Here is a 24,320-nt window from a genome sequence, read left to right on the forward strand (position 1 = left end):
TCTTCCTCTGTTGCTGGCTTTGGGGGCAGTCTTGGGCAAAGTGTCCTGGCTTATTGCATTGGAAGCAGATGACATGTTGAAGCTGCTCTGGTGACATCTGTTGCCTCCTCACTCCTGAAGATACAGCTGCCACAGTACCTGAGTTTGTTGGCCTTGCCCATGCCTCCTGTGCAGCAAACAGTTCCGCCTTCCAAGCACACGCTTCGATCATCTCTGCCAGTGTAGGTGGAGGGTTGAGAGGCAGACCCAGGAGCACCTTGCTGCAGACCTCATTGGCATTTCTCTGTGCCATCTCTTTAACTATCTCCACCTGTGTCCTGGAGTCTCGTACTTGTCTCTCAACTTGTGCATGGAGCTGGTCGACAAACTGCAAGAAACTCTCAGAAGGAGACTGTTTAATGTTAAGGTAAGTACCCCTAGCTTTAACAGTCGGCAACTGGTTAAAAGCCTTGTCCGCAGCTTTTGTGATCTTATCTAGAATAAATTTTGTTAACACCCGAGGTTGGTCTTCGGGCTTAGCCCACTCCCCCTCTCCGCATAGATGTTCATAAGTGATGTCGTTATGTTCTATATCTTTGGCACCCTGTGTGCTTTGCTTAAGTTCCTCCAGGAGTCCCCTCAGGGATCTCTTCCAGGAGCTTTCCCATAGATCAAACTCTGTGTAAGCAGGCACCGGAAAAGATCTAGGAGGTCAGTAAGAACAAATTCAAGGGATGTTAATGTGGCTCTTATCATGCTGCTAAAAATTTCGCTTTTTCTACCGAATTCTGACTTTTACACAACACTCTCTTTGTTTGGTAGGAGAAGGGCTGGTAGTTTCTAGGGCCACTTCTACCACCAGTATATAGGACAGGGGCTACTGAGGGAATTGCTTCCTCCCTCTGGCTTTTATCCCCAGGGTTTTCCCTTTTGGCCCCACCCCCGTGGAATCCAGCAGGGGGACCACTCCCCACTTGGGAACTGGCAGGGGCACCACCTCCTTCTTCAGCCCCACCCCTGTGGAAGCCGGGAAGGGGTCCACCCCCTCTCCCAGTCCCACCCTCATGGGAACCGGGCATGGGACCACCCCCCACCCCGGCCCCACCCCCTTGGGGACTGAACAAGGGAGTACCCCCCACCACAGCCCCACCCCTTTGGGGAGCAGGCGGGGATCCATCCCCCCACCCTACTCCCGTGGGCACTGGGCAGGGGGACACCCTCTCCCCCGGCCCCCTCCACCCTGCCCCCTTGGTAACTGGGAGGGGGGACACCCCCACCCCCAGCCCCACCCTCTTGGGACCCGGGTAGGGGGGCATGGGAAACAGGAACAGGCAGGGGGGGAGGGGCTTTGTGGGGAGGTGGAGCAGGGGTTGGGGGATGACATCATGGAGGGCGGGAACATGGAGGGAGGGGGAGGAATGTCCAAGGGAAGGAAGGGGTTGTGGGACTGGAAGGGTTTGGGGGAGGGGACAGGTGAACGAAAGGGATTATGGGAAGAAGGGTATTCAGGAGGTCTCGCCACATGGCCGCTGCCATCTTGGCCCCCGAGCACATGGTCGGTGCCATCTTGGAGGCCAACCATGCTGTTGCTGCCATTTTGGGGATAGGGGGGTCAGCACGCGAAATCGGGGAAACAGCAACTGGGTTAAAGGGGTGCAGGGAAGGTGCTCTGTCAGCCTGCGCACAACTGCCAGAGCCAGGGTACTGAGGGGGAGCTGGGAGGCCAGGGAAACAGTGGCTGTGCCAGGTACCCTGCGATTCTCGGGGTGCCTTGCACGTCCCTCTCAGATCAGGGGCAGAGGGTTTGGGAGGAGGGGTAGAGAGAGCCACAGGAGGGGAGGTTTGCTGTGGCTGTCCCTTCAAATCCCTCTTAAGCACTTCTTTCTGGATCACAAGGAACACAGGGAGAAATTGAGACACTGTTCTGTCTCCCTGTTCCGCCTGTGCTGTTAGCAATGCTCCAATTTTGTCCCAGGCAGAGACAGAATTAACATTCTGCTGGGTAAACTGAGGGAAATGAAAAGATGTCCAGCAAACAAACCGTTTCAAAACTCCTTTGGAAACCTTAGCGTTTCCACTATTTAGGGAATCTCTAACTAGGATATAAATGCCTCTCTGTATTGCAGAAAGCTTTGCACCCATTCTGATGTTATTTGCTTTCTGCAAAACTGTATCTACCCTCCTTACAACAAGTACAAACTGAAAACTGAAAGCACTGTGTCCACAGCCAATCCAGGAAAGCTTCCGTAGTTTCCCCTCCCCCCCAATCTGAGGCAAGAGGCGAAACCGTGTGTGTGGCAAACTGCGCGGCTTTTAAAATGCCTCCGCCAGCTGCTGCGCCAATCCAAGCCACGTGGCCGCTGCACCGGAGTCGGTGCTGTGCACGCTGGTCCCCCGCTTCTTGCCGGGGTCCACCGCCGCCTGCACACATCCGCTCACGGCAAAAATACGAGCCACGGCATCTCTGCCACTGCCCGCACTCCTGCCATGCCACAGCCGCGCCACTGAACTGCAGTAAATCACCACGTGCGCCTGTGCCGCCACTGCCGCACCCTAGGAAACTGCAGCACCGCTGCTAACCACAGAGCTCGGAGCAGCTCCACCCATGTTTGAACTTTCTTTGGGCCGCGTGAACCAGCTCCGCACGGACCAGCAAAAACCGTGGGATGCACAAACCCTCACACTCGGGGCCTAGACCTTTCCCTGCACCAGAGGTAACCCCTACACTTCAGGGGCCACGCTGGGGTCCCACTACCACTCACAGGGGTTCCCTTACCCCTCCTGGGTCCCTTGGTTTTCTGGGACTCTGTAAGGAAGTTCTCTGTCCTGAGATCAGTCTGCCTTGGGCTGGATGGGCTGCTGATCCCACCCTTGTGATTCTCCATTGTCCAAAAAATGACAAAGAACTCGAGGTAACTGACAGTCCAAAAGTTTACGTAATCCACACGTGGATTACCAGCTGCTGTGTGGTGTCTCAGACTGTCACAGTTTGACGCTGGCACAATGCCAGTGCCCCCATGAAAATATATGCTCCCTGGTGTCTGCTGTGAGATGTGACCAGGAATAGAGCAAAGCAGGCTCCAACTTAGGAATAAAGAAGAAAAACTTTATTAACCTACAACTATATATAAAGAAAAACACACACAGAACTCAGAATGAAAACCTTCCAAAAACATTCCTCCTCCCCCCCACCAAATTTCCAGTACATCCATCCCTCAGATCACCAACTCTCAGTCCATCACCACCTTTTAGATAATCACTTCTCAGTTCATCAAGAGGAGAGGAGTCCCTCTTGTACCATAGGCTTCCCCTGGAAACACAGTTGAAACCTCCTGTGTTTCCATGTCACACATGGCACCGCCCGGAGATCATTTGCCATCGTGACATCTTCCTTCCATGCTCAGTGCTCTCATCACTGTGCATGGACCAGAGCTGCTTCTAGGGTTCCCCTTTTAAGGATGCTTTGCCCAGTTCCAAAAAAAAGCACAGTCTCTCACTTTCGGGACACCAGTCCCCCCCAAATTCACCCCCTGGGGCCAAGGGGGTCTCGAGAACAGAGGTCTTCTTCTTCCCTGAAGATGGAGGGCACCACCACCCTCCTCACCCGTCGTCTCTGTTCATGCACTCCTTCACATAACATCACTGCACTCTCTTGGCTCCAAGCCATTGCCTCCCCCCTGCATGCAGTCTCTGTGTCACAGGAAAAATGGTTCTGTCCATGGCTATACAAGAAAAGTCCAGCCAAAGGCCACTCCATCATCCCTTCCACCTAAGATTCTTCTCAACTTCTCTCGTGGCCCATTTCCTCTTATCTCTATCTCTCTTCTCATTCAACTCCAGGAGGATCAGCATTTGTAAGGTTTCCATCATCCAAGAAAAGGGTTAAAAATTCTCAGGCTCTGCCTGTCCAGAACTCCCATGGCTGCCCTGCCAGGCACCTTCTTGACACACCCTCCCCTCCTTCTCTGTCTTGGCTGGCCGTGCTATCAAATTTCAAGGTGGCACAGGCACAGACACCAGCTCACTCTCTCTCTCTCTCTCCTGAGGTGGGGGGGGGGGGGGGGGGGGGGGTGGCTGCCCGATGCCTCTCAGTGCTCCTCCACCCTTCCATCCTGCAAAGGCCTTCACCTCCCTTCTCTGTCCAAGGCTCCGGCCTACCTCACCCGGCCGCGTGGCTTCCCCTCCCCCACCCAGCCCGCAGCAGCTGGGCAGGGGAGGTCTGACCACCTTCACAGACCGGAACCAAGAGAGCTTCCCCCTGGGAGTTCTCTGCTTTTAACCCTCTGTGTTCTGAGAGGCATATCCATGTCCTCAGTGGCCACACTAGGTGCCAATATTCAAATCTGAGCACCTATTGGTTTGACCACAGCATCCCAAAAAACTCACTTCCTTTTCAAACCAGGACACAGACCTTGTGGGAGACAAATCCACGTTAGGGCCAACTGTAAGATTGAATCTGGCCAGCTGTTTGGGTCCAATCCAGCTAGCTATGGACCTTAGTCCTTACAATCTTACATAGGACAGAAGCAAAAGATGGAGGCGCTCTTGGCCTCTCGGGAACAAAGTCCTATTTTATTTCCTAGATAGGAGTCATGAGGTGATCCAGGTGACTTCCCAGGTGAAAAAGAGAGAGATGCCTCATGGTGGGAGACTTTTAAACCCGGGGGAATGGGGGGGGTGGAGGAGTGGAGGAGGAGGACCACAGCCAATGGGATACAAGTGAGGGGGCGAAGGGAGGAGTAAACCTGGGACAAACCATCACCACTGGGGCTTTTGGGGGAGGGAAAGACCATGTGATATAAGAGGGGAATCCCATGAGGATATAAACATACTATTCTGTGCAATAATACAGAACCCAGTGCAAAACAACTGAATAAACTATTTCGTGCAATGCAAGGGAGAAAAGTCGTTCCCCTGCTCTAGTGTGGGGTCCCTTCCATGGGAGACAGTTCTCTGCAAACTTCTCTGACATGAGTCCATCTCATGAGCAACAGTTCTCCCCAAATTGCTGTAGAGTGGGTCAGTCTTCCACAGGATGCAGTCCGTCAAGTACAGGCTGCTCCAGCAGGTGCTTCTCTCTCCACGAGTCTCTCACAGGGTCACAGCCCCCTCCCAGTCATTCACCTGCTCCAGTGTGGGTTTCCTCCATGGGCTGCAGGTTGATCTCTGCATCCCCATGGATCTCCATGGGCTGCAGGACGACAGCCTGTTTCACCATGGTCAGCACCACAGCCTGTAGGGGAATCTCAGCTCCAGCACCTGGACGACCTCCTCCCCCTCCTTCTGTACTGACCTTGGTGTCTGCATAGTTGTTCCTCTCACATATTCTCACCCTGCTCTTCTCAGGCCACAATTACAGCTGTGCAATAACTTTTTTTTTCTATGTTCTTAAAAATGTTATTACAGAGGTGTTACCACTCTTTCTAATTGGCCCAGCCTTCACCAGCGGCATATCCATTTTTGGAGCTGCCAGGTATTGGCTTTGCCAGATATGGAGGACACTTCTAGCAGCTTCTCACAGAAGCCACCCCTTCATCTTCCCCCCCCCACTACCAAAACCAGGCCATGCAAACCCAATACACCCACACAGCACTAAGCTCTGCCCCCTCTCTGCAACCAGGACATGGATGCAGCCAGAGAGCTGTGGTCAATGTCTCTGTGTCCAGGTGGAGGCTGGTGATGAGTGGTGTCCCTCAGGGCTCTGTCTTGGGACTGGTGTTCTTAAATATCTTTATCACTGACATCAATAGTGAGATTAAGTGCACCCTCAGCAAGTTTTCAGATGACACCAAGTTGAATGGTGCAGTTGACACAACAGAAGGATGGGATGCCATTCAGAGGAACCTGGACAAACTTGGTAAATGCACTCATGAGAACCTCATGAAGTTCAACAAGTTCAAGTACAAGGTGCTGCACCTGGGTTGGGGCAACCCCAGACATGAGTGCAGACTGGGAGATGAACTGAGAGCAGCCCTGCAGAGAAGGACTTGATGCACACAGAATGCACGCGGTCTTTGAAACATTGTAGATCCATAGTTTAGAAGATAATAGCTTCAGTCTCATAGTCTGTATATAATCAGGTTTTGATGTAATGTGTTAGTTTCATCTTTATGGGAGGAAAAAAGAAGCGCTTTATAGGCAAATGGATATGCCTGTGCCAAAACTAATTTGTGTGACACTAGTGATCAGTTTCATGGCCATTGTGTAAAAGAACTCATTTTAGTGAGAAGAGATGGAAGTGTGCTCATACATCTTCTGTGGAAGGAGAGATTACACAAAATTTACTGGAGAATTGGATTTATAAATGCTGGAAGTAAGTCCCATGTAATTCTTATATTCTTCCTAGGTGTGTAGTCACTTTTTCAGACCAATGAAGCATATTGTGGTACCTTAAAAGTCTGTTGTATCTAGAATAATTAAGAATTAATGATTGTGGCGAGAGACAGCAAGGGTGTAGATGAAGAAGAGAATGTAGTTTTTGAAACTTAAAAAATGAAACTGCAAGGGTCAAAATGGGTCTGCAAAAGGTCTGCAAGGGTCAAAAAATGAACGCGGTTGGCTTTCTGGCCTGCAAGCACACATTGCTGAGTAATGTTGAGCTGCTTCTCCTCCTCCAACACCCCCATGTCTTCTTCCTCAGGGCTGTTCTCAGTCCATTTTCCACCCAGCTTGTATTTGTGCTTGGGATTGCCCTGACCCAGGTACAGGACATTGCACTTGGGTTTGTTGAACTTCATGTGATTTGCACAGGTCCACCCTGTTAAGGTCCCTCTGGATTGTGTCCCTTCCCTCCAGCATGTCAGCTGCACCTCACAGCTTGGTGTTGTCAGCAAACTTGCTGAGGGTACCCTCAATCCCACTGTCCATGTTGTCAACAAAGATGTTAAACAGAATCAGTGCCAATACTGACCCCTGAGGAAAATCACTTGTCACCAGTCTCCACCTAGACATTGAGCCATTGACCACAACTCTTTGAGTGTGACCATCCAGCCAATTCCTTCTCCATTGAGGGGTCCATCTATCAAATCCATGTCTCTCTAGTTTATAGACAAGGATGTTGTGTGGAACAGTGTCAAATGCTTTGCACAAGTCCAGGTAGATGTCAGTTGCTCTTTCCTTATTCACCAACACTATAATCCTGTTGTAGAAGGCCACCAGATTTTTCAGGCACAATTTGTAGATCAGACTAGCTGCATTTTCATACATGTGGTGGTTGCTGCTTTAAAAGGCACGTAGAATCAGCTTTAGGGAGAAAATGTTGCAAAAACCAATTGTTTAATTTCAGTAAAACTCACTGTTGCATGACTTCTTTCAGAAATCTATGTAAGATTTTTGCATTGATGGACAAAACTATGTATCTTTTTTATACTCTCAAGCATTTTTTTAAAGGGTGTGTTAATTTAAAATCTCACTGATTATGGTATTGAAGCCAGCCTGTGTCTTCTAATAAAAGGAAATGTAGCTAAATGTTAACTTGTGGAATTTCTGTATAAAATGTTAGCTGTTTTGAGGCAATTGACTGCATGTTTTGCCTTGATTAACTTGCAGGAATGCACAGAAGGCAGCGAGCAGGGTAATAGACAATATTTTGCAATACATGCTGTTTCCTTAATCTCATTGTCAAGGATTATTTTATTTGTTTGTATTCTGGATATGGAATCCAGAACTATGCTTACTCAGCGTCTGAAACAAAGGAGCTGATGCTGCTATCAAGTTTATACAACTATCTATGAAAGCATGCAACACAAAGTTCTCTGTAAATTCTTGAATATTGGTATTATCTTTTAACACAATTTCTTTTATGTGACGTGACTATAAAGCTTTTATAGTACTTCAAGCTATTTATTATGAATACTTGAAATACTATTTTCTTCATCTTAACTGTGAGAGTGAGAAAAGGTAGAACAGAAATGCCAGATGGACAATGACTTTCTCTAGCATTTTGCAAACTCCAAGAAGTTCTGTCTCCATCTTTCTTTACTTCTATTGTTTTGCTGTTGAGAAGTTGCTGTGATGAAATTAAGGTGAAATCTTCAGTTGGCCTCTTCTTCAAAAGCTAGGGTGAGCCACTCAACACTTATTGTGACACTGCTTTCACTGGCAACTGCATCCATGGTGCATTTATAGGTGGGGTGTTGGGGGAATACCAGTTTGAAGATTGCTGGGCTAGCTCCCTGATAGCTACTTGAAGCATCACTGTATCCAAACTGGCTGTCTTGAAATATTGTCTTGATATTCGGTATCTGAAAAAGGATAACCTCATCCCCTCAATGGTGAGGAAAGTGTGTGCCTGATGAGAGTGCTACCATAGTATTTTAGATGGTTGTTTTGATGTGTATGAATAATGTGGCCCTTGAAAAGGCAGTTCCTGGTTGCTTGCTCCTGCTGTCTTGTAATGGTACAAGAGAGATCTGGATGAGCTGGATCAATGGGCTGAGACCAACTGTATGAGGTTCAACAAGGTCAAGTGCTGGGTCATGTACTTGGGTCGCAACAACCCCATGCAGTGCCATAGACTTGAGGAAGAGTGGCCAGAAAATGGCCCTGTGGTAAAGGACCTGGGGATGCTGGTTGACAGCCAGCCAAACAGGAGCCAGCAGTGTGCCCAGGTGGCTACAAAGGCCAATGGCATCTTGGCTTGTATCAGCAATAGCGTGGCCATCAGGAGTAGGGCAGTGTTTTGCCAGTGAGTAGGGTCAGAGACACAGACACCAACTTAAGGAATAGTGTAATTTACTATAATACAAAATGCAAAGAATCACAAAAGGATAAGCTAAGCAATGCACCTAATAATTACTACAAAAGAATGCCTATAGTGATTAAGAAGGATACATCACCAGTTACCATAATACTTTACCATCATCCAAGTCCAAGAAAGATCAGCTGGGGGGCGGGAAGCTGTCACAGCAAAGGACTGGAGAACCAAACCCAGTAACTGGGAAATCCTGTGGTGCATGCACCTTGCAGGCCACGAGGCTCCCCCACTTTGTTGTGTCAGTAGCCCAACTTTTATACTGTTAAACAAACAAGCTGACGTAATTTCTAATTTCATTCTCCTGTTGGCTTTCTCCCAAAGCCTGGACAGGGCTCAAGGAGGAACCAACAGAATTGTCTTTGATCCTATACCCCCCTAATTGGGCCAGATGTGGCCTCATCTGGTTTCCAGATACAGAAAGGTAAATACATGTTTTGCCAATAAATGAACACATATAACAATACTTGATTAATGAGTGAATATATATATATATATATATATAACATTTGGTCGAAAGGTTTATCTGTAGCTCAACAATGGCTTAGGTCCAGTTGTTCAGACCTCAGTCAGGGCCTATTGTTCAGGCCTTAGTACTTCAGACAGTGATCATTCCCCTGTACTGGGCACTGGTGAGGCCACACCTCAAATTCTGTGTTTTGGGCTCCTCACGCCAAGAAAAACATTAAGGAGCATGAGTCTATCCAGCGAAGGGCAACAGAACTGGTGAAGGGTCTGGAGCACTGTGTTGTTTTTGCATGGCCTGATTTTTGGTAGCGGGGGGCCACAGAGGTGGTTTCTGTGAGAAGCTGTTAGAAACTTCCACCATATCTGGCAGAGCCAATCCCTGATGGCCATGAAGATGGACATGCTGCTGGCCAAGACTGGGCCAATTAGAGATGGTAGTAATGCCTCTGTGATAACATATTTAGGAAGAAAAACAAAACAAACGGTTTTAATTCCAGCTAGAGAAGAGGAGGAGGTGAGAACGTGTGAGGGAAAACTATGGAGACACCAAGGGCAGTGAAGAAGGAGGGGGAGGAGGTGCTCCAGGTGCCAGAGCTGAGATTCCTCTGCAGGCCATGGTGATGACCATGGTGAAACAGGCTGTCCCCCTGCAGCCCATGGGGGTCCATGGGGGATGCAGAAATCTACCCACAGCCCGTGGGGGAGGTGCTCATGCTGGAGTGAGTGGATGCCTGGGAGGAGGCTGTGATCCTGTGGCATCCCTGCTTCCAGGCTGGAGCAGCCTGTCCTTGGAGGACTGTATCCCATGGAAGAGTGACCCACTCTACAGCAGTTTTGGAAGGACTATTTGCCTGTGGGAGGGACTCGTATTGCAGCAGTTTTGGCAAGACTGCTGCTCATGAGATTGGAGCCATGCTGAAGAAGTTCGCAGAGAACTGTCTCCCATGGGAGAGACGCCATGGTCTCACAAGGGAACAACTTCTCTCCCTGAGCAGCAGAAAAAAACCTCGGGTGACGAACTGACCAAAACCCCCACACCCTGTCTCCCTGCACTGTCGATGGGAATGAGGGAGGAGTTGGGAGGAAAAAAGGTGTTTTTAAGGGCTTGTTTTACTTCTCATTATCCTCCTCTCATTTTGTTTGTAATAAATTCACTTTGTACCTCTAAGTTGAGCCTGTTTTGCCCTTGGAGTGTTTTCTCCTGGTCCTTTTCTCAACTCATGGACCCTTCGTTAAATTTTCTCTCCTCTGCCCAGCTGTGGCAGGGGAGGGTGAATGAGCAGCTTTTGTGTGTGCCTGGCATTTGGCCAGTGTCAAACCACGACAAGCACAAGTCTGATGAGGAGCCGCTGAGGGAGTTGGGGTTGTTTCATCTAGAGAAAAGGAGGCTCTGGGGAGACCTTATTGCTTTCTAAATCTATTTGAAAGGAGGTTGCAGTGAGGTGGTGTGGTGGTTTGACAGGAAATGTGTTTTTTGGGATGCTGTGTTTTTGGCCAATGGATATTCAGACTTTAATATTGGCATTTAACCTGGCCATTGGGACATGGACACGCCTCTGAGAACACGGGGTTAAAAGCAGAGCTCTCCCCTGGGAGGGTCCTCTTGGGTTTCCGGCGGGAAAGAGTTCAGGTCTCTCCCCCGGCCCAGCTGCTGGCTGGGCAGGGGGAGGGGAAAAGCCATGTGGCCGGGAGAGGTAGGCCTGAGCCCCGGGGTGGAAGGGTGGAAGAGAGAAAGAGAGAGATACTCCGGGAGCCATCGGGCAGCCCCCCCTGAGAGACACGATTGTGGGGACAGGTGTCCCAAAAGGAGAGACTGTGCCTTTTTTGGATCGGGACAGAGCATCCTTAAAAGACAACCCTAGAAGCAGTTCTGGTCCGTGTTCAGTGGTGAGAGCACTGGACATGAAAAGGAAGAAGTCACGATGGCAGATGTACTCCGGGCGGTGCCACGAGTGACACAGGAACACATGAGGCTTCGATTGTGTTTCCAGGGGAAGCCCATGGCACAAGAAGGACTCCTCTCCTCTTGATGAACTGAGGATTGATTGTCTAAAAGGTGCTGCTGGACCGAGAGTTGGTGATTTGAGGAACAAATGTATTGTGTTGGAAATTTGGTGGGGGGAGGAGGAAATGCATTTGTGAAGTTTTCATTTTCCCTGTGTGTGTGTTCCTTTTTATCTGTAGTTGTAGAGTAGTTAATAAAGTTCTGGTTCTTTTTTCCCTAAGTAGGAGCCTGCTTTGCTTATTCCTGGTCACATCTCACAGCAGAAACCAGGGAGAAGGTATCTTCATGGGGGCACTGGCATTGTGCCAGTGTTAAACCATGACAGGTGGGATCGGTTTCCTGGGTAAGGGGATGAGAGGAAATGGCCTCAAAGTTGCACCAGGGGAGGTTTACATTGGATACTAGGAAAAATTTCTTCACTGAAAGGGTTGTCAAGGACTGGAACAGACTCCTCAGGGCATTGGTGGAGTCACCATTTGTCTTGGCTTAAGACAATTTAAGAGATGGACACTACAAAATTAGTTACCTCCCCTTTTAATTTTAACCCCTCCCTTTCCACCAATAAGGAGAGATGAATGCAAGTAGATATAAGTGGGAAAAATAACAGTTTACTAAAAAATTAAACAGCAACAGGCAAAAAATAACAGTAAGTAATGACTAGATACAGTGTTGCTAAACCTTGCGGACTCCCTAGCAACAAAGTGAAACTAAAAGGGTGGAGAAACCTCTCCCTCAAGATGGCACCCTCCACAGATAACAGTGTGGTCTGGGAGTCAAATGGAACATGGTGGACAAACCCTCCCCCCAAATAACAACCAACAGGGAACAAGGACAAAACAAAAAGGAAACCTGGAGTCCAAAATGAGCCAAATGCCCTTCTTATCTTTCTGGTGATGGCAGTTCTGTTGACAAAGGCAGCTTGAGCTCAGTCAGCGGCTGGAACTTGTAGAGGGATTTCACCTTCTCCTTGACAGAAGCAGCAGGCAGCTGGCTGAGATGACCTTATGGAGCAGGACTGTTCTGTTTTTCTCAGTATGGTTTGGCTGTAGACAGATATTTGTGGAATTTGCCTTGAAGCACTTTAGGACTGTGAAATACAGCTTCTTTGAGACCTGCCTGAAGCAAACCCCTCAGGGAAAAACAAAAGAAAACAAAGGGGAGCTTCTGCCTTTCACTGCCTCAAGGGAAAGAGAAAGAGCCCTTCTGCCCCAGTGTCCTAGGGTGACTTTATGATCCTTGTATCCCCAATCGTCTGTTCTGTTTATGCTGCATATTAAGTTCTGCACCTTTAAGACTGGTTCTGAGAGTGAAGGGAGAGAGAAGTGTGCAGTTTGTTTTTAGAAACTGCACTTGCTCCCCTGCATTTTTTTCCTTCTCGCAGACTGTGTTGTCTGCAGCATGGATAAGGAGCAGGAGAGAGCTCTCCTTTGCTTTTTAGTTAGTTTTTCTTAGCTAGCAGAGGCAGAGAAGTTCCCCGGACTGTGGCTTTTCTTTTTCTTGGAACTGTTCAAACCTGCTCTGGACTGAAAACCCAAAAAAACACTGGGAGCTCATACCTGTGCCCCACCAGGGCCTGGGACCCTGCATTCCAGCTCCAGAGGGACTGATAAGAGACTGAGTGAGCTGAGCTACAATCCACGACAAGGACTTTCTGAATTTGCCATCTCTTCAGAACAGTGAGAGGTTTTATTGTTTAATATTATTAATTTTTTATGCTTGTGAATGCTTTGCTTGTTAAATAAACAGTTTTTTCCACTTTTCTCCAAGGAAATCTTTTCCTGAACCAATTGGGGGAGGGGCCACTTGAATCTGCTTTCTAGAGGGGCCCCTTTGGAAGTTTCCTCCCAAATTTTCCCTAAACCAGGATGAGTGACCCCAACCTTAAAAAAGGACCAGTACTCCCCAGCCCTGTGGTTCTATTTCCAGCTGCTGAGTCTTAAAAAGACAGTAACAATTTTGGGCACAGATATGGAATACAATAACATTTTGGGTTACCCAGGACAACATCCCTGGAGGGATTTAAAAGACATGTAGATGTGGCACTTGGGGACACAGTTTAAAGGTGGGCTTGGCAGTGCTGGGTGAATGGTTGGACTCAATGATCTTAGAGGTATTTTCTAACCTGAATGATTCCATGATTCTAAGTTCAGTTTTACTCTGATTCAATTCCCTGGTCTCTTACTGTCACAACAAATTTCTCAAGGTGAGAATAGGGACCAAGCAGCCAGGAGAAGTTTGGACATTTTTTGTTGGCTGACTATATGGTTGTAAGAGCTTGCTCACAGAAATGTGAAATGATGTGCCCATGCTAAGTTACTCTTTTTTAGTAATAGGGAGAGAAGATTGTTTCCTTTTGCATAGTGGACTTTTTTTTAAATAAGTGTCTTTCTGTTTATGAACTTCACAGTTCAATCCTCAAAGTCTCCCACAACTAACTGTGATAACCAACTGAATAGTATTATTTCCTTTGAAGAGATCTTTGTGACCCACCATACCAGACTGTTATATGAAAAGGACAAGAAGTTTTCTGCAAAGTTTGAAGAATCAGTTATGTTGGTTAAGCACTTGGTTAATCTAATATAATATAATATAATATAATATAATATAATGTAACCTTTTAAAAACTGTCCACCTTGCTGTACCATCCTTTTAGGAGTGAAAGCTGATGTGCCTTTCTCTGTTCATGCATGCCTTTAACATGCTGCACAAAATAAAAGAATTTTCAAAATACACTGTGCAGAACTTAGGAAATAAAATAAGGGAGTGCTTAAAATGTGTTGGAAGACAGGTGATAATATTCATCAGGACTTTTGTTTGTTTGTTTGCTTATTTCATGAAGTGAGACAGATACTTTGTGTTAGAACTTGTGTTTCTGCCTGTGAATTTGAGACCCATTTAACCTATTTAATGCATGGGTTGCATGAAGGTTTATGTTGTTGCTATTGTTTGAGTGTGGAAACAAGTCTTTGAAATTATAATACAACCAAACTCAGTCTTCATTAATAAAGCCTCTGATCGGCCTTATCATAAAGCAGAGCAATAGGGCTCAGGAGCTCAGTCCCTGGGTAGGGACCGGGTGCCCAAAGCGAGCTCGCTCATGCCAACGCCACGGGGCTACCATCTAGCAAGCATGGTGATTATCAGCTCTATAGTGATTGCAAGCTCTCAGGATTTCAGCTTTGCTTGCTAGGTAGTGGTGCCCCGGGCTTGAGGCTGCAGCAGATGGAGAGAGAGGAGAAGGAGAAGGCGCAGGCTGTTCCACGGAGATGGCTTTATTTGGGGAGGTCCGTGAAGGGTCTCTGCTCTTCTTCTTCCCAACTAATGGGGTACAGTATGCTTCTTTTATAGGGTTGGAAAGGATCCAAGCTTGACCAATGGTAAGGGGTTAACATGACATTGCCTTATAGGGTTACAGAGATAGGTTAAGGGCGGAGGACAGGGAAACAGGAATTTTCTTTTGCTGTTTCAGCATTCCTATTGTTCATATTCTCCATGGTGCTTTTCCCAAACTTATGGGGTTTACTACAATTCATCCTGGACACTTTGTTTTTAACTATACTTTTGTGTCAGGTAGTACCTAAGATAAGTGTGAAACTAGCATGACTTAAGTTAACATGTTTTACTGTGCTCCTCAAAAGTGCTTTCTTGGGGTACTGTTGGTTTACCTGTGCTTACCTCTCTTTTCTTTCTAGAATATGGTATCAAGTTTTCGTGTTTCTGAACTACAAGTGTTGTTGGGGTTTGCTGGACATAATAAAAGTGGGCGGAAACATGACCTCCTGATGAGGGCACTGCACTTACTGAAGAGTGGCTGCAGCCCAGCAGTTCAGATAAAAATCCAAGAACTCTATAGGCGTCGTTACCCAAGGATGATTGAAGGACTTTCAGATTTATCAGCTATAAACCCTGCAGTTTTCAATTTGGACAGTAGTTCCTCTCCTGCTGAGCCTGACCTCACTGTTGCTGGCATTCACCCACTCTCTTCTTCAGTCACACCTCAGTCTCCTTCCACACCTGTCAGTTCTGTGTTCCTCCAAGACACTAAGCCCCACTTTGAGATGCAGCAGCCATCCCCTCCAATTCCACCTGTTCATCCTGATGTTCAACTGAAAAGCTTATCATTTTATGATGTGCTTGATGTGCTCATAAAACCTACAAGTCTAGGTAAGTGTTCAATAGCTCTGTAGGTTGCTTAATTAATGAAATAAGTGTTGCTAATGACAGTACAAAGTTGACTTAAATGGCTTTTTGCAGCTGGGAAAAAGTGGAAACTCCTTTCCCTTCTCATCTCTACCCTTGTCCTCTCTTCACCACTTGTTACCCAGTGCCAAGCCACACCTCAGAAAAGAGTGTTCTGTTCTCTTTTGTAAATATTATATGATTAAAGATCTTTGTCTTTTGAATATTAAATAATAGAGTAGAATACTTCAGTTGGAAGGTAACTACAATGATCCTTCAACTGCCTGACCACTTCAGAGCTGGCCAGAAGTTAGTCAAGGGCATTGTTCAAATGTCTCTTAAACACTGACATGCTTGGGGCATTGACCACATATCTAAGCAGCCTGTTCCAGTGCTTGACCACCCTCTTTGGTAAATAAATGCTTCCTAATTTTTAGTCTGAACCTCTGCTTTTGGCTGAAAGATTTGGACCTGAAGTCTCTGCCTGGTGCAAGTGAGGAACACGTCTGTCAGGGTGTGGTGGGTTGACCTTGGCTGGATGCCAGGTGTCCACCAGGCTGCTCTATCCCTCCCCAGTGGGACAGGGGAGAGAAAATAAGATGGAAAACAACTTGTAGACTTGTAGGTTGAGATAAAGCAGTTTACTAAAGCAAAAGCGAAACTTTGTGTGAGCACAAGCAAAAAGAAAAAAAGTTTATTCTCTACTTCCCATCAGCAAGCGATGTTCAGACACTTCCCAGGAAGCAGAGCTTCAGCATGCATAGTGGTTGCTTTGGAAGGCAAACATTGTAGAATAACAAATGCCCCCCCCCCCCCCCATTCCTCCTCCCTCCCTTAGCTTTTATATCTGAGTTGATGTTGTATGGTATGGAATATCCCTTTGGTCAATTTGGGTCAGCTGGCCTGGTTGTGGCCCCTCCCAGGATCTTGCCCACTCCCAGCCCCTTGATGGGGGGAAAATGTTGAGATACAGCACTGATGCTGTGCCAGCGCTGCTCAGCAGTAGCCAAAACACTGGTGTGTTTTCAACACCTTTCCTGCTACCAATGCAAAGGACAGTACTGTGAAGGCTGCTATGGGGAAATGAACTCCAGCTTAGCCAGACCCAATACAGAGGGTGAACAGGAAAAGGATTTCAGGGTCAGTAATTATTAATAAGTTGCAACAACATAAAGAGAACAAATGTGCTGGTTTGTTAGTTTGCCCTTATCTTGCTGCAACAATTCTGCAGGTTCTGATATCCAGCACTGAAATAGATACTTTGTGCTGCACTGTTCAGTGTTGTACTCAGGTTAGTGAAGGTTTCTCAGCCTATGAGTTGTTGCCATACTGTATGTTAAAATGTTGGATGGACCTTTGTCTTCCAAATAACTTGAAATCTCAGTTTCACTTCCTCAAATGCCTTACTCTTCAATGTATTTAATTATTTGGAAATATGTTTTCTGTCTTGAAATTCAACCTGGCTTACCTTACATAGAAAAAATGTTCCCTAACTATTTAGTAGTATTGTTTAGAAACAGTTCAGCATTTTTCAAGATGTTTGTATCCTCTTATACATTTTAGTTTCTTAACTGATCATGGAGTCTTTCAGACTGCACCGCAACTCAGATATTTGTGAGGAGGAGTGGGGAAATGAGATATGAGGAATGGATGATATGCAAATAATGGGCTTTTCTTTCTCTCTTACTGAGCCAGGGGAGATTCAGATTAGATATTAGATATTATTTTTCACTGTTTGAGTGGTCAAGCATTGGAATAGGTTGCCCAGGGAGGTGGTGGAGTCACCATCCCTGGAGGTGTTCAAAAGATATATGGATCTGGTGCTGGGTGATGTGGTTGTGGGGTTTAGCGGTTACAGTGGTAGTGCTGGGTTGACAGTTCGACTTGATGATCTTAAAAGTCTCTTCCAACCTTGATGATTCTATGACTGATTTTCGATGGACAGGAGCATTGGCTGAAAGTTACTCTTACCATGGATTCATGTGCAAATTTGGACATGAGGCTTCCTTTATTTTTTTTTAAATTGATATGGATAGCTTAGAGTCCCAGTTAGTAGATCTGGGTGATTGAGATATGGAACAAACAATTTTTTTGTATTTGAGAATTAAGGATTCAAATAACAGGTAGGTCAGAGAGCTAGGAGTATGGTCCACTTCAGTGCAACTCTTTAAAAGAGATGAGTATAGTTATTCTTTTGCACTGAGAACACAAGAGCAGGTGTAGGTCTGGAGTTTCATTTTAACCAACACTCAATTCAATAACAAAACATTTCCATGATCTTTTTTACATGTGCTCAAGTATTATTTTAAAATATAAAATGTTGTCTGTGGTATGTGTGTGTGCACGCATGCATACGTGTACAATGTAGCTGGTTTGAATTGTTTTGAGGAACTTGGTGTGTGGTTGCTCTACCTGGGTACTATTTCATGTTTGTGTCCTTTTTGTGTGTTTTTCTGGGCATAGAGATACTATTCTCTCAATGTCACAGTGTACAAGACAGTCTAGTAGTTCTTCCAAATTTGCCTGGTTTAGTTGTGCTATTTTTGTGGTTTTCATTCTTTCTGCTTACTTTAAATTGTTGAACAAGTCCAATGTACTTTAATTTCCGGTCAAGATTTCTAACTTCTCAAGTTGAAAGAAAGTAAAAAAGTAACATGTACATACTATGAACCTTTAATACTAAAATATTACAGCTTCCCATCACTGACAGACAAGCCAGTTTCTGATATGAAAGTTTTATTTATTTATTTATTTATTTATTTATTGTTAAATGCTACTGATGTAATTCCCAGACATCAAGTCTAGCTGGCTTCTGTGGCCGTAGGGGTTGTGTTCCCTCTCCCCCTTCTCCTCTCCCCTTCTTCTCAAAGGTTTAGTTACAATTAGTTGTTTCTGAATTGAGTAGTTTTCCATCTGTCCATTAATAACTTCTGGTGTACATTCTCTTCTTGTAGTACATTAAAATAGTTGTGTTATGATTTGGTGTGTGTTTGTTTGCACCTTTCTCTCTTAGGAGAAAGGATTATAATGCTGTTTGACAAGCTTCTTTAGTAGTGAAGTGTAATGCGATATTAAGCCATCTGAATATAGTTGAATTAATTATTTGTTCCATTCTTACTTCTTGATGTTTTTTGTTGCATGCAGTTCAACCACAGTTTGAATATAAATGACTTAAGCGTCGTTCCAAAAAAAAAAACCAAAAACAAAACAAATCCCTCAACTGCAGATCCTTTTTTAATCAATTTCTTTAATTACCATGGTTAAAACTCTTTTGTGTCTCTCTCTTTGTAGTACAGAGCAGTATTCAGAGGTTCCAAGAGAAGTTTTTTATCTTTGCTTTAACACCTCAGCAGGTCAGAGAAATCTGTATTTCCAGGTAAGAAGAGTGTGGCATAGTCTAGGTAAAATTTTGCAAAATTTCAGGAGAAAGTGTGGGGTTTTTGGTTCATTTTTATGCAGCACATAAAGCTTGCAGATGCTGAATGATAATCCTCACTGAAGTTACTCTGAGTTTAACTGTTCTGTTTTCTTCAGGGACTACTATGCACAGAATTTATGTGTATTTAGGGTAAAACCTACCCCATTAAAGACTTAACGATTACTCTGTTCCAAATAATTGTCACTATTTAGAGAAGTGGTGAGCTTTTCTTCCCTGCATGTTTCCTGACTGCAGGAATAGAAGGATGCTTTTTTGTCACAGGATTCATATTGTTATGTTGTTGCAAGACCTATGGTGTAAGCCAAGAGGGTTTTTTCTTCTCTGGCAAAATCATATTTAATTGTTACTATAAACTCTTGACAGAGGATGCTGATCTTAAAGTCCTGTGTAACTTGCAGTAGGTAAACAAAGGTGTTGCCTATAAGACTTGTTCATAGCTCAATAAAAAAAAATAAGAGCAAAGTTTAGTGATGTTGGGGCAGGTGTGCCAGTTCTTTCTCCGTATGACTGGAATATGAGACCTGCTGTCTAAATGGATACTTCTCTTTTTATTTCTTTTTGTCACAGGGACTTCTTGCCTGGGGGCAGAAGAGATTACACAGTCCAAGTTCAGCTAAGGTACCTTTTTCATAGTGTTCTCTTACAACTTTTTATTGGCTAATGTAACATAAGATGTTTGTGGGGACATATAAATGTGGTGACACTTAAAAATTATGCTTTTTCTTTTTGGGGATATAGGTTATGCCTAGCAGAGACAAGCTGCCCTCAAGAAGATAATTACCCTACTAGTTTGTGTATTAAAGTAAATGGGAAGCTGTTTCCATTGCCGGTAAGCTTGTTTGTATGACTTGTGGTGTGTGTGTGTTATCTGTAACATTAGCTTGCTAAAACAGTCAAGCTGTTTATTATCACTTAAATTTCTCTGGCTACTGTTAGGTATATAGTTTGTATGTTGGCTGTGTGAGATAGCCATTACTACTGTTAATCATGTTACAGACACTGAATGGAGTAATTGTGTTTTAGCCACCTATAACAAACCTAATCTATTGCAGTTAACAAAATATATCAAAACCAAACCAGTGTCTGCATGAAGAATCCTCCTTCTAGGTATTCAAATTTAGTTTGACTTGCTTGGTAGTAGCCCTCACTGTTTGGGCTGTTTATATTTGTGATTGGCTTGAGTTCCTTCTTGTTGCAAGAGAATGGTATCACCTTCTTGTGTACAAATTTGTATACTGCTCTGCATCTGTCTGGTTAGTGCAGAATTCATTGCGTGAATGAAGAACAGACACGTCTTAGGGTTCTTAGCATTTCCTGATACTAAAACAGAACAGTGTTGGAAGTCATACACTTCACTGGTATCTGATGTTTAAAAACTAGTACATTGGCACGGTCATCTCAAGGCATAATATATATACATATATACAAAAAGGTAAAAGCACCTCATTATTCTTAAAAAAATCTCTGGAATGGGTATCTCTGTACAATAGAATAGAGAAACTCTTATGTAACCTGTTCTGAAATGGTTCTGGAAGCTACTGAAGATGGAAAAAGTAGTAGTACTGAGGTTTTTTCTTCAGCAGTGGGTTTGGAAAAATGCTGTGTGGAGAGAGAAGGTATGAACCCTCCTTTTTATAATGTCTGTCACCACCTTGGTGTGTCAGATGTATTGTCCTGTATGCTCCCTCCTGCATTTGCAACCCATGACTGGTTTTTTTGCCTTTACTCATCTTAAATGAGACTCTTTAGCTTCTCTTCCTCCTACTTCTTTAGCCATTGCATCACTGTTCTTCTGTCTGTCTTCAGTGTGTAAGAAGGTTTCTTTCATATGTTTTCTAGTCAGTATTTTTTGCAAATGCCAGTTATGTTCTCTGATAAGCTTGAGGATTTTCTCCTTTCTTATGCAGATTGTCTTCTTTTCTTTAAGCAAGGAACAAAAAAAAATTGGTCTGATATTATCTTATGGACATCAATGTCTGCTGATGCCTTGTTAATATAGTTTATGTCCTGCTATGCTGTCTTATGCTCTTCATTTTGTACATATGTCACAGTGTTAGCAAAAATTGTTTATAATCTTGGATTATTGCTTTGCTTTAGATCTAAATCCTGTAGGTTCTTCCTGCACATCAGGATTCTTTAATTTGTTCATCTGAACTTTAGGTGAGAAAGTGAATAAATTATTGCCTCGGCAACTTCCTTTCCTCTCCTTCAGTATGAGCTGAATGACAAATGCAATCTCAGTCCAAGTACTTCTGCCAACATTTTCTGTTGATTTTTGTCACTGTCTGTATCCCTCTGGTGGTTCCTTTCTGTTGCAGGAAATGCAAGATAACTTCTTTGTCTCAAAGACCACTATTGTCCAACTCAGTAGTGTTGGTGTTAATTAATCAGTGATGCCAGCCTCTATTGCCAACTTGCACAGTTCTTAAGTGAGTACTGTTCTGCCTTTCCCTAGTATAGAAGTTCACGCCTCTGCAGATGTCTGTAAATTATACTTGGTTGTTTCCTTGTCTGCAGTCCTCACCAGAAACTTCAGAAAAATGCTGCCAGTGTACCAGTACTGATTCAGGTTGTGCCAACTCATGTTAACATGGTATTTCCTTGTATTCATACAACTATCTGTGTCCTCCTTTTATAGTGTTGGTTCTGACTTAAAAGGAGTAGAGTCTTGCATGCTGCTATCTTGGTAAGTAACAAGGTTTTTATACATGATGAACTAAAAATGCAAGAGTTGGATGGTGGGTGCTGCTGCCTATTATCTGTTCCCAACAAACCTCTCCTGTAGAAAAGCAGGTTGGGTTAACATTCAAGCAACACAGTCAGATCCACACACAACACTCACCACAGCTGGCTCAGCGAGAGAGGCAGAAGGCTCTTTTGAGGGTATGTTCCAGCAGAGGTTTATTACATGGAGGCTGAAGGAAACCCAGGCAAAAGAGAAAGAGCATGTGCTCTGAACAGTTTAAGAATGGGAAAGGATGGGAGGGTGGAGCTAAGGGCAGGGCAAAGGGGATTGGTCTCCAGGGAAGAGGGGGCAGCCACCAGGGGTACCCAACCAATGCAGAAACAGAGAAAGGAGAGAACAGGGTAGGTTGTGAAATATAGGGATCAGTGAGAGAGAGGTCCGTGGGAGAGTCTTGTCTTTTCCCACAGGAGGAATGAATTCTATGGTCTTTCCAGGGCAATGTACTTGGGAATTGGCTGAGGAGAGTTCATGGGATGCTACAATGAACTACAGCAGGTGGTTCTCCTGTTGACGATTTTGTAGGCAAGACAGAATGTAAAAGTTCAAAAGGTAATTTGCTTTTCTTAGGGAAGATCCATAAACCACTGCAGGTCTCTTTCAAAGGACAAAATCAAATATGTCAGGTGTGACCATGTTCACAGGGGTTCTTGGATGAGGGAAGAGATGAGAATGTTGACTCGATGTTCAGAAGGCTTGATTTATTATTTTATGGTATATATATATTACATTATAACTATACTAAAAAGAAATAGGAAAGGAAAAGGTTTCCTCAGCAGGCTAGCTAAGAATAGAATAGAAAAGAATGATAACAAAGGCAGCTCTCTTGGACTCTGTCCGAGATAGCTCGGTCCTTGATTGGCCATTAATTACAAACATCCAAGATGAGCCAATCACAGGTGGACCTGTTGCATTCCACAGCAGCAGATAACCATTGTTTACATTCTGTCTCTGAGGCCTCTTAGCTTCTCAGAAGGAAAAATCCTAAAGAAAGGATTTTTAGTGAAAAGGTGTCTGTGACATGTCACCTTTTTTTATTTAGTTAAATTAAAAAGAAAAGTGTTTCTAATTTTCTCTGCTGGGCACATGCCGAGGAAAGGACAAACACCTGACAGGTTATCTGTTGCCAATCAAATTTCACTCAAGTGCTCCTGTGGAATGAACAGGGAATTTCTTCACCTGTAGAACATAAAATTCTATCATATCACTAAAACAATTTTACAATAGAAGAAAATGCAAAAACAATGCAAAGAAAATTCAAGTCCAAGCAGCTGAGCTTCAAGAAAAGTCCATGGTCTGAAGATGTTCCTCTTTGCCATATCTGAAAGCTTCTTTTGGTCCTGAAACAGGCTTGCTACAGAAAAATCCATCAATAGTTATCAAAAGTCCATTGACAGTCATCAAACAATTTCAAACAATTTTGAGAAGATTTCTGGAATGTCTTGGCCACAGCCCCTTATTGAACAACTTGGTCTGAAGCTAATTTTTGGCCCTTCAATGCTTCTGAGATGGTGCCAGCTCTTTCAACTCTTTTTATTAAATTTAATTTTTTTTTTTTTTTTTTTTTTGGAAAGAGCAGCAGCAGCAGAGGGGCCTGAGAGAGGCCCTGGGGGACCCTGGCCCATGTGGAAGGATCAGGAACCCCAGACCTGGCCCATGTGGAAGGATCAGGAACCCCAGACCTGGCCCACAAAATGGTGGCCCAGGACCTGAAGGGGGAAGCAAAGCCCCCAAACCCAGCAGGAGGCCAGGAGGTGGCCCTGGTCCAGGGACCCAAGCCCAACAGCCCAGGCCCAGCCCATGAGGCAGGCTCTGCATTGTCACAGACCTGCACCCTGATGCCAGTACAGTGGCAGAACAGGTGACCAAACGCTTCCTCCCCCCAAAACCACCGAGGCATGCCAGCAATGAGGGGACAGAAGCTGCCCCGAGGATCTTCATCTCGGGTCTGGGAATGTTTGTTCCCCATAGCAAACAAGCCATGATGGTTTTCCGCTGTTCCCTCTGCCTCTGCAATGCAAATACAAAAGGTGTTCCTCCCATGGGCCTCCCGGTACCACCCCCACCCCCTCTGGGCTGGGGACCAAAGGCAGAACTTTTGGGACCCACCGCCCCCTCACTGCTGGGGCGCGCGAGGGGCGGCAGGGATTTCTGGAACCCCCAGGGAGGAACAACCGACCAAACACCCCCCAACCTGCCAAGAACGCTGAGTTTGAAAGCAGGCAGCCGGGCTGCACTCGCACTCAGCTGTCGGGCCATGCCTCCTCCACGGAAGGAGAAGCTGATGCCCTCTTCCCCTGTCCCAGCTCCCCCCGCAGGGGCAGCCCCGGGACAGCCTGGAATATTCGGAGGGGAAGTCACGCTGGGTGCAGGAGCCGCCGCAGCAGCTGCTGCCGGGGGCGGCAGGACCGCGGGCAGCTCCGAGGGTCCTGCGGGCTCGGCGTCGTTCTCAGCAGCATCCTGAACTGGGACTGGTTCGGCAGAAGGCGGCAAAGCCGCCGGGGGGGCTGGTGGGGGCGGCGAGGCCAAAGAGAATGCACCCCCCGCCGGGCCGGAAGCAGCAGCTGCGTCGTCGTCGCCTAGCAACACCGGCGCAGCCGCGGGAAGCGGCAGAAGCGACGCCGGATCTCTGTTGCCTAGCAACACTGGCACAGCCGGGGGAAGCGGTGTTTCGGAGGTCAGCCGCGCAGGTGCAGAAGCTGGTGAAGCCATGGGTGGGGCTGCCCGGAGAGGCAGCCACGGGGAGAGCTGGAGC

General features: G+C 45.6%; 1 protein-coding gene across 3 annotated transcripts in view; it reads left to right on the forward strand.

Moving 5' to 3' along the window:
• Positions 1 to 14,899: 14,899 nt before the first annotated feature.
• Positions 14,900 to 24,320, forward strand: part of LOC139598971 (E3 SUMO-protein ligase PIAS2-like) — a 38,436-nt gene continuing 29,015 nt past the window's right edge. For all 3 annotated transcript variants that reach the window (XM_071445909.1, XM_071445908.1, XM_071445910.1), the window contains exons 1-4: positions 14,900 to 15,368; positions 18,675 to 18,759; positions 19,390 to 19,440; positions 19,561 to 19,651. In XM_071445909.1, coding sequence (XP_071302010.1) covers positions 14,900 to 15,368; positions 18,675 to 18,759; positions 19,390 to 19,440; positions 19,561 to 19,651 — 696 coding nt within the window. The remainder of the gene's footprint in view (positions 15,369 to 18,674; positions 18,760 to 19,389; positions 19,441 to 19,560; positions 19,652 to 24,320) is intronic.

The sequence above is a fragment of the Agelaius tricolor genome, unplaced genomic scaffold (genome assembly GCF_023055355.1).
Source record: "Agelaius tricolor isolate 1412-34295 unplaced genomic scaffold, bAgeTri1.0.p SCAF_21, whole genome shotgun sequence".
Lineage (NCBI taxonomy): Eukaryota > Metazoa > Chordata > Aves > Passeriformes > Icteridae > Agelaius > Agelaius tricolor.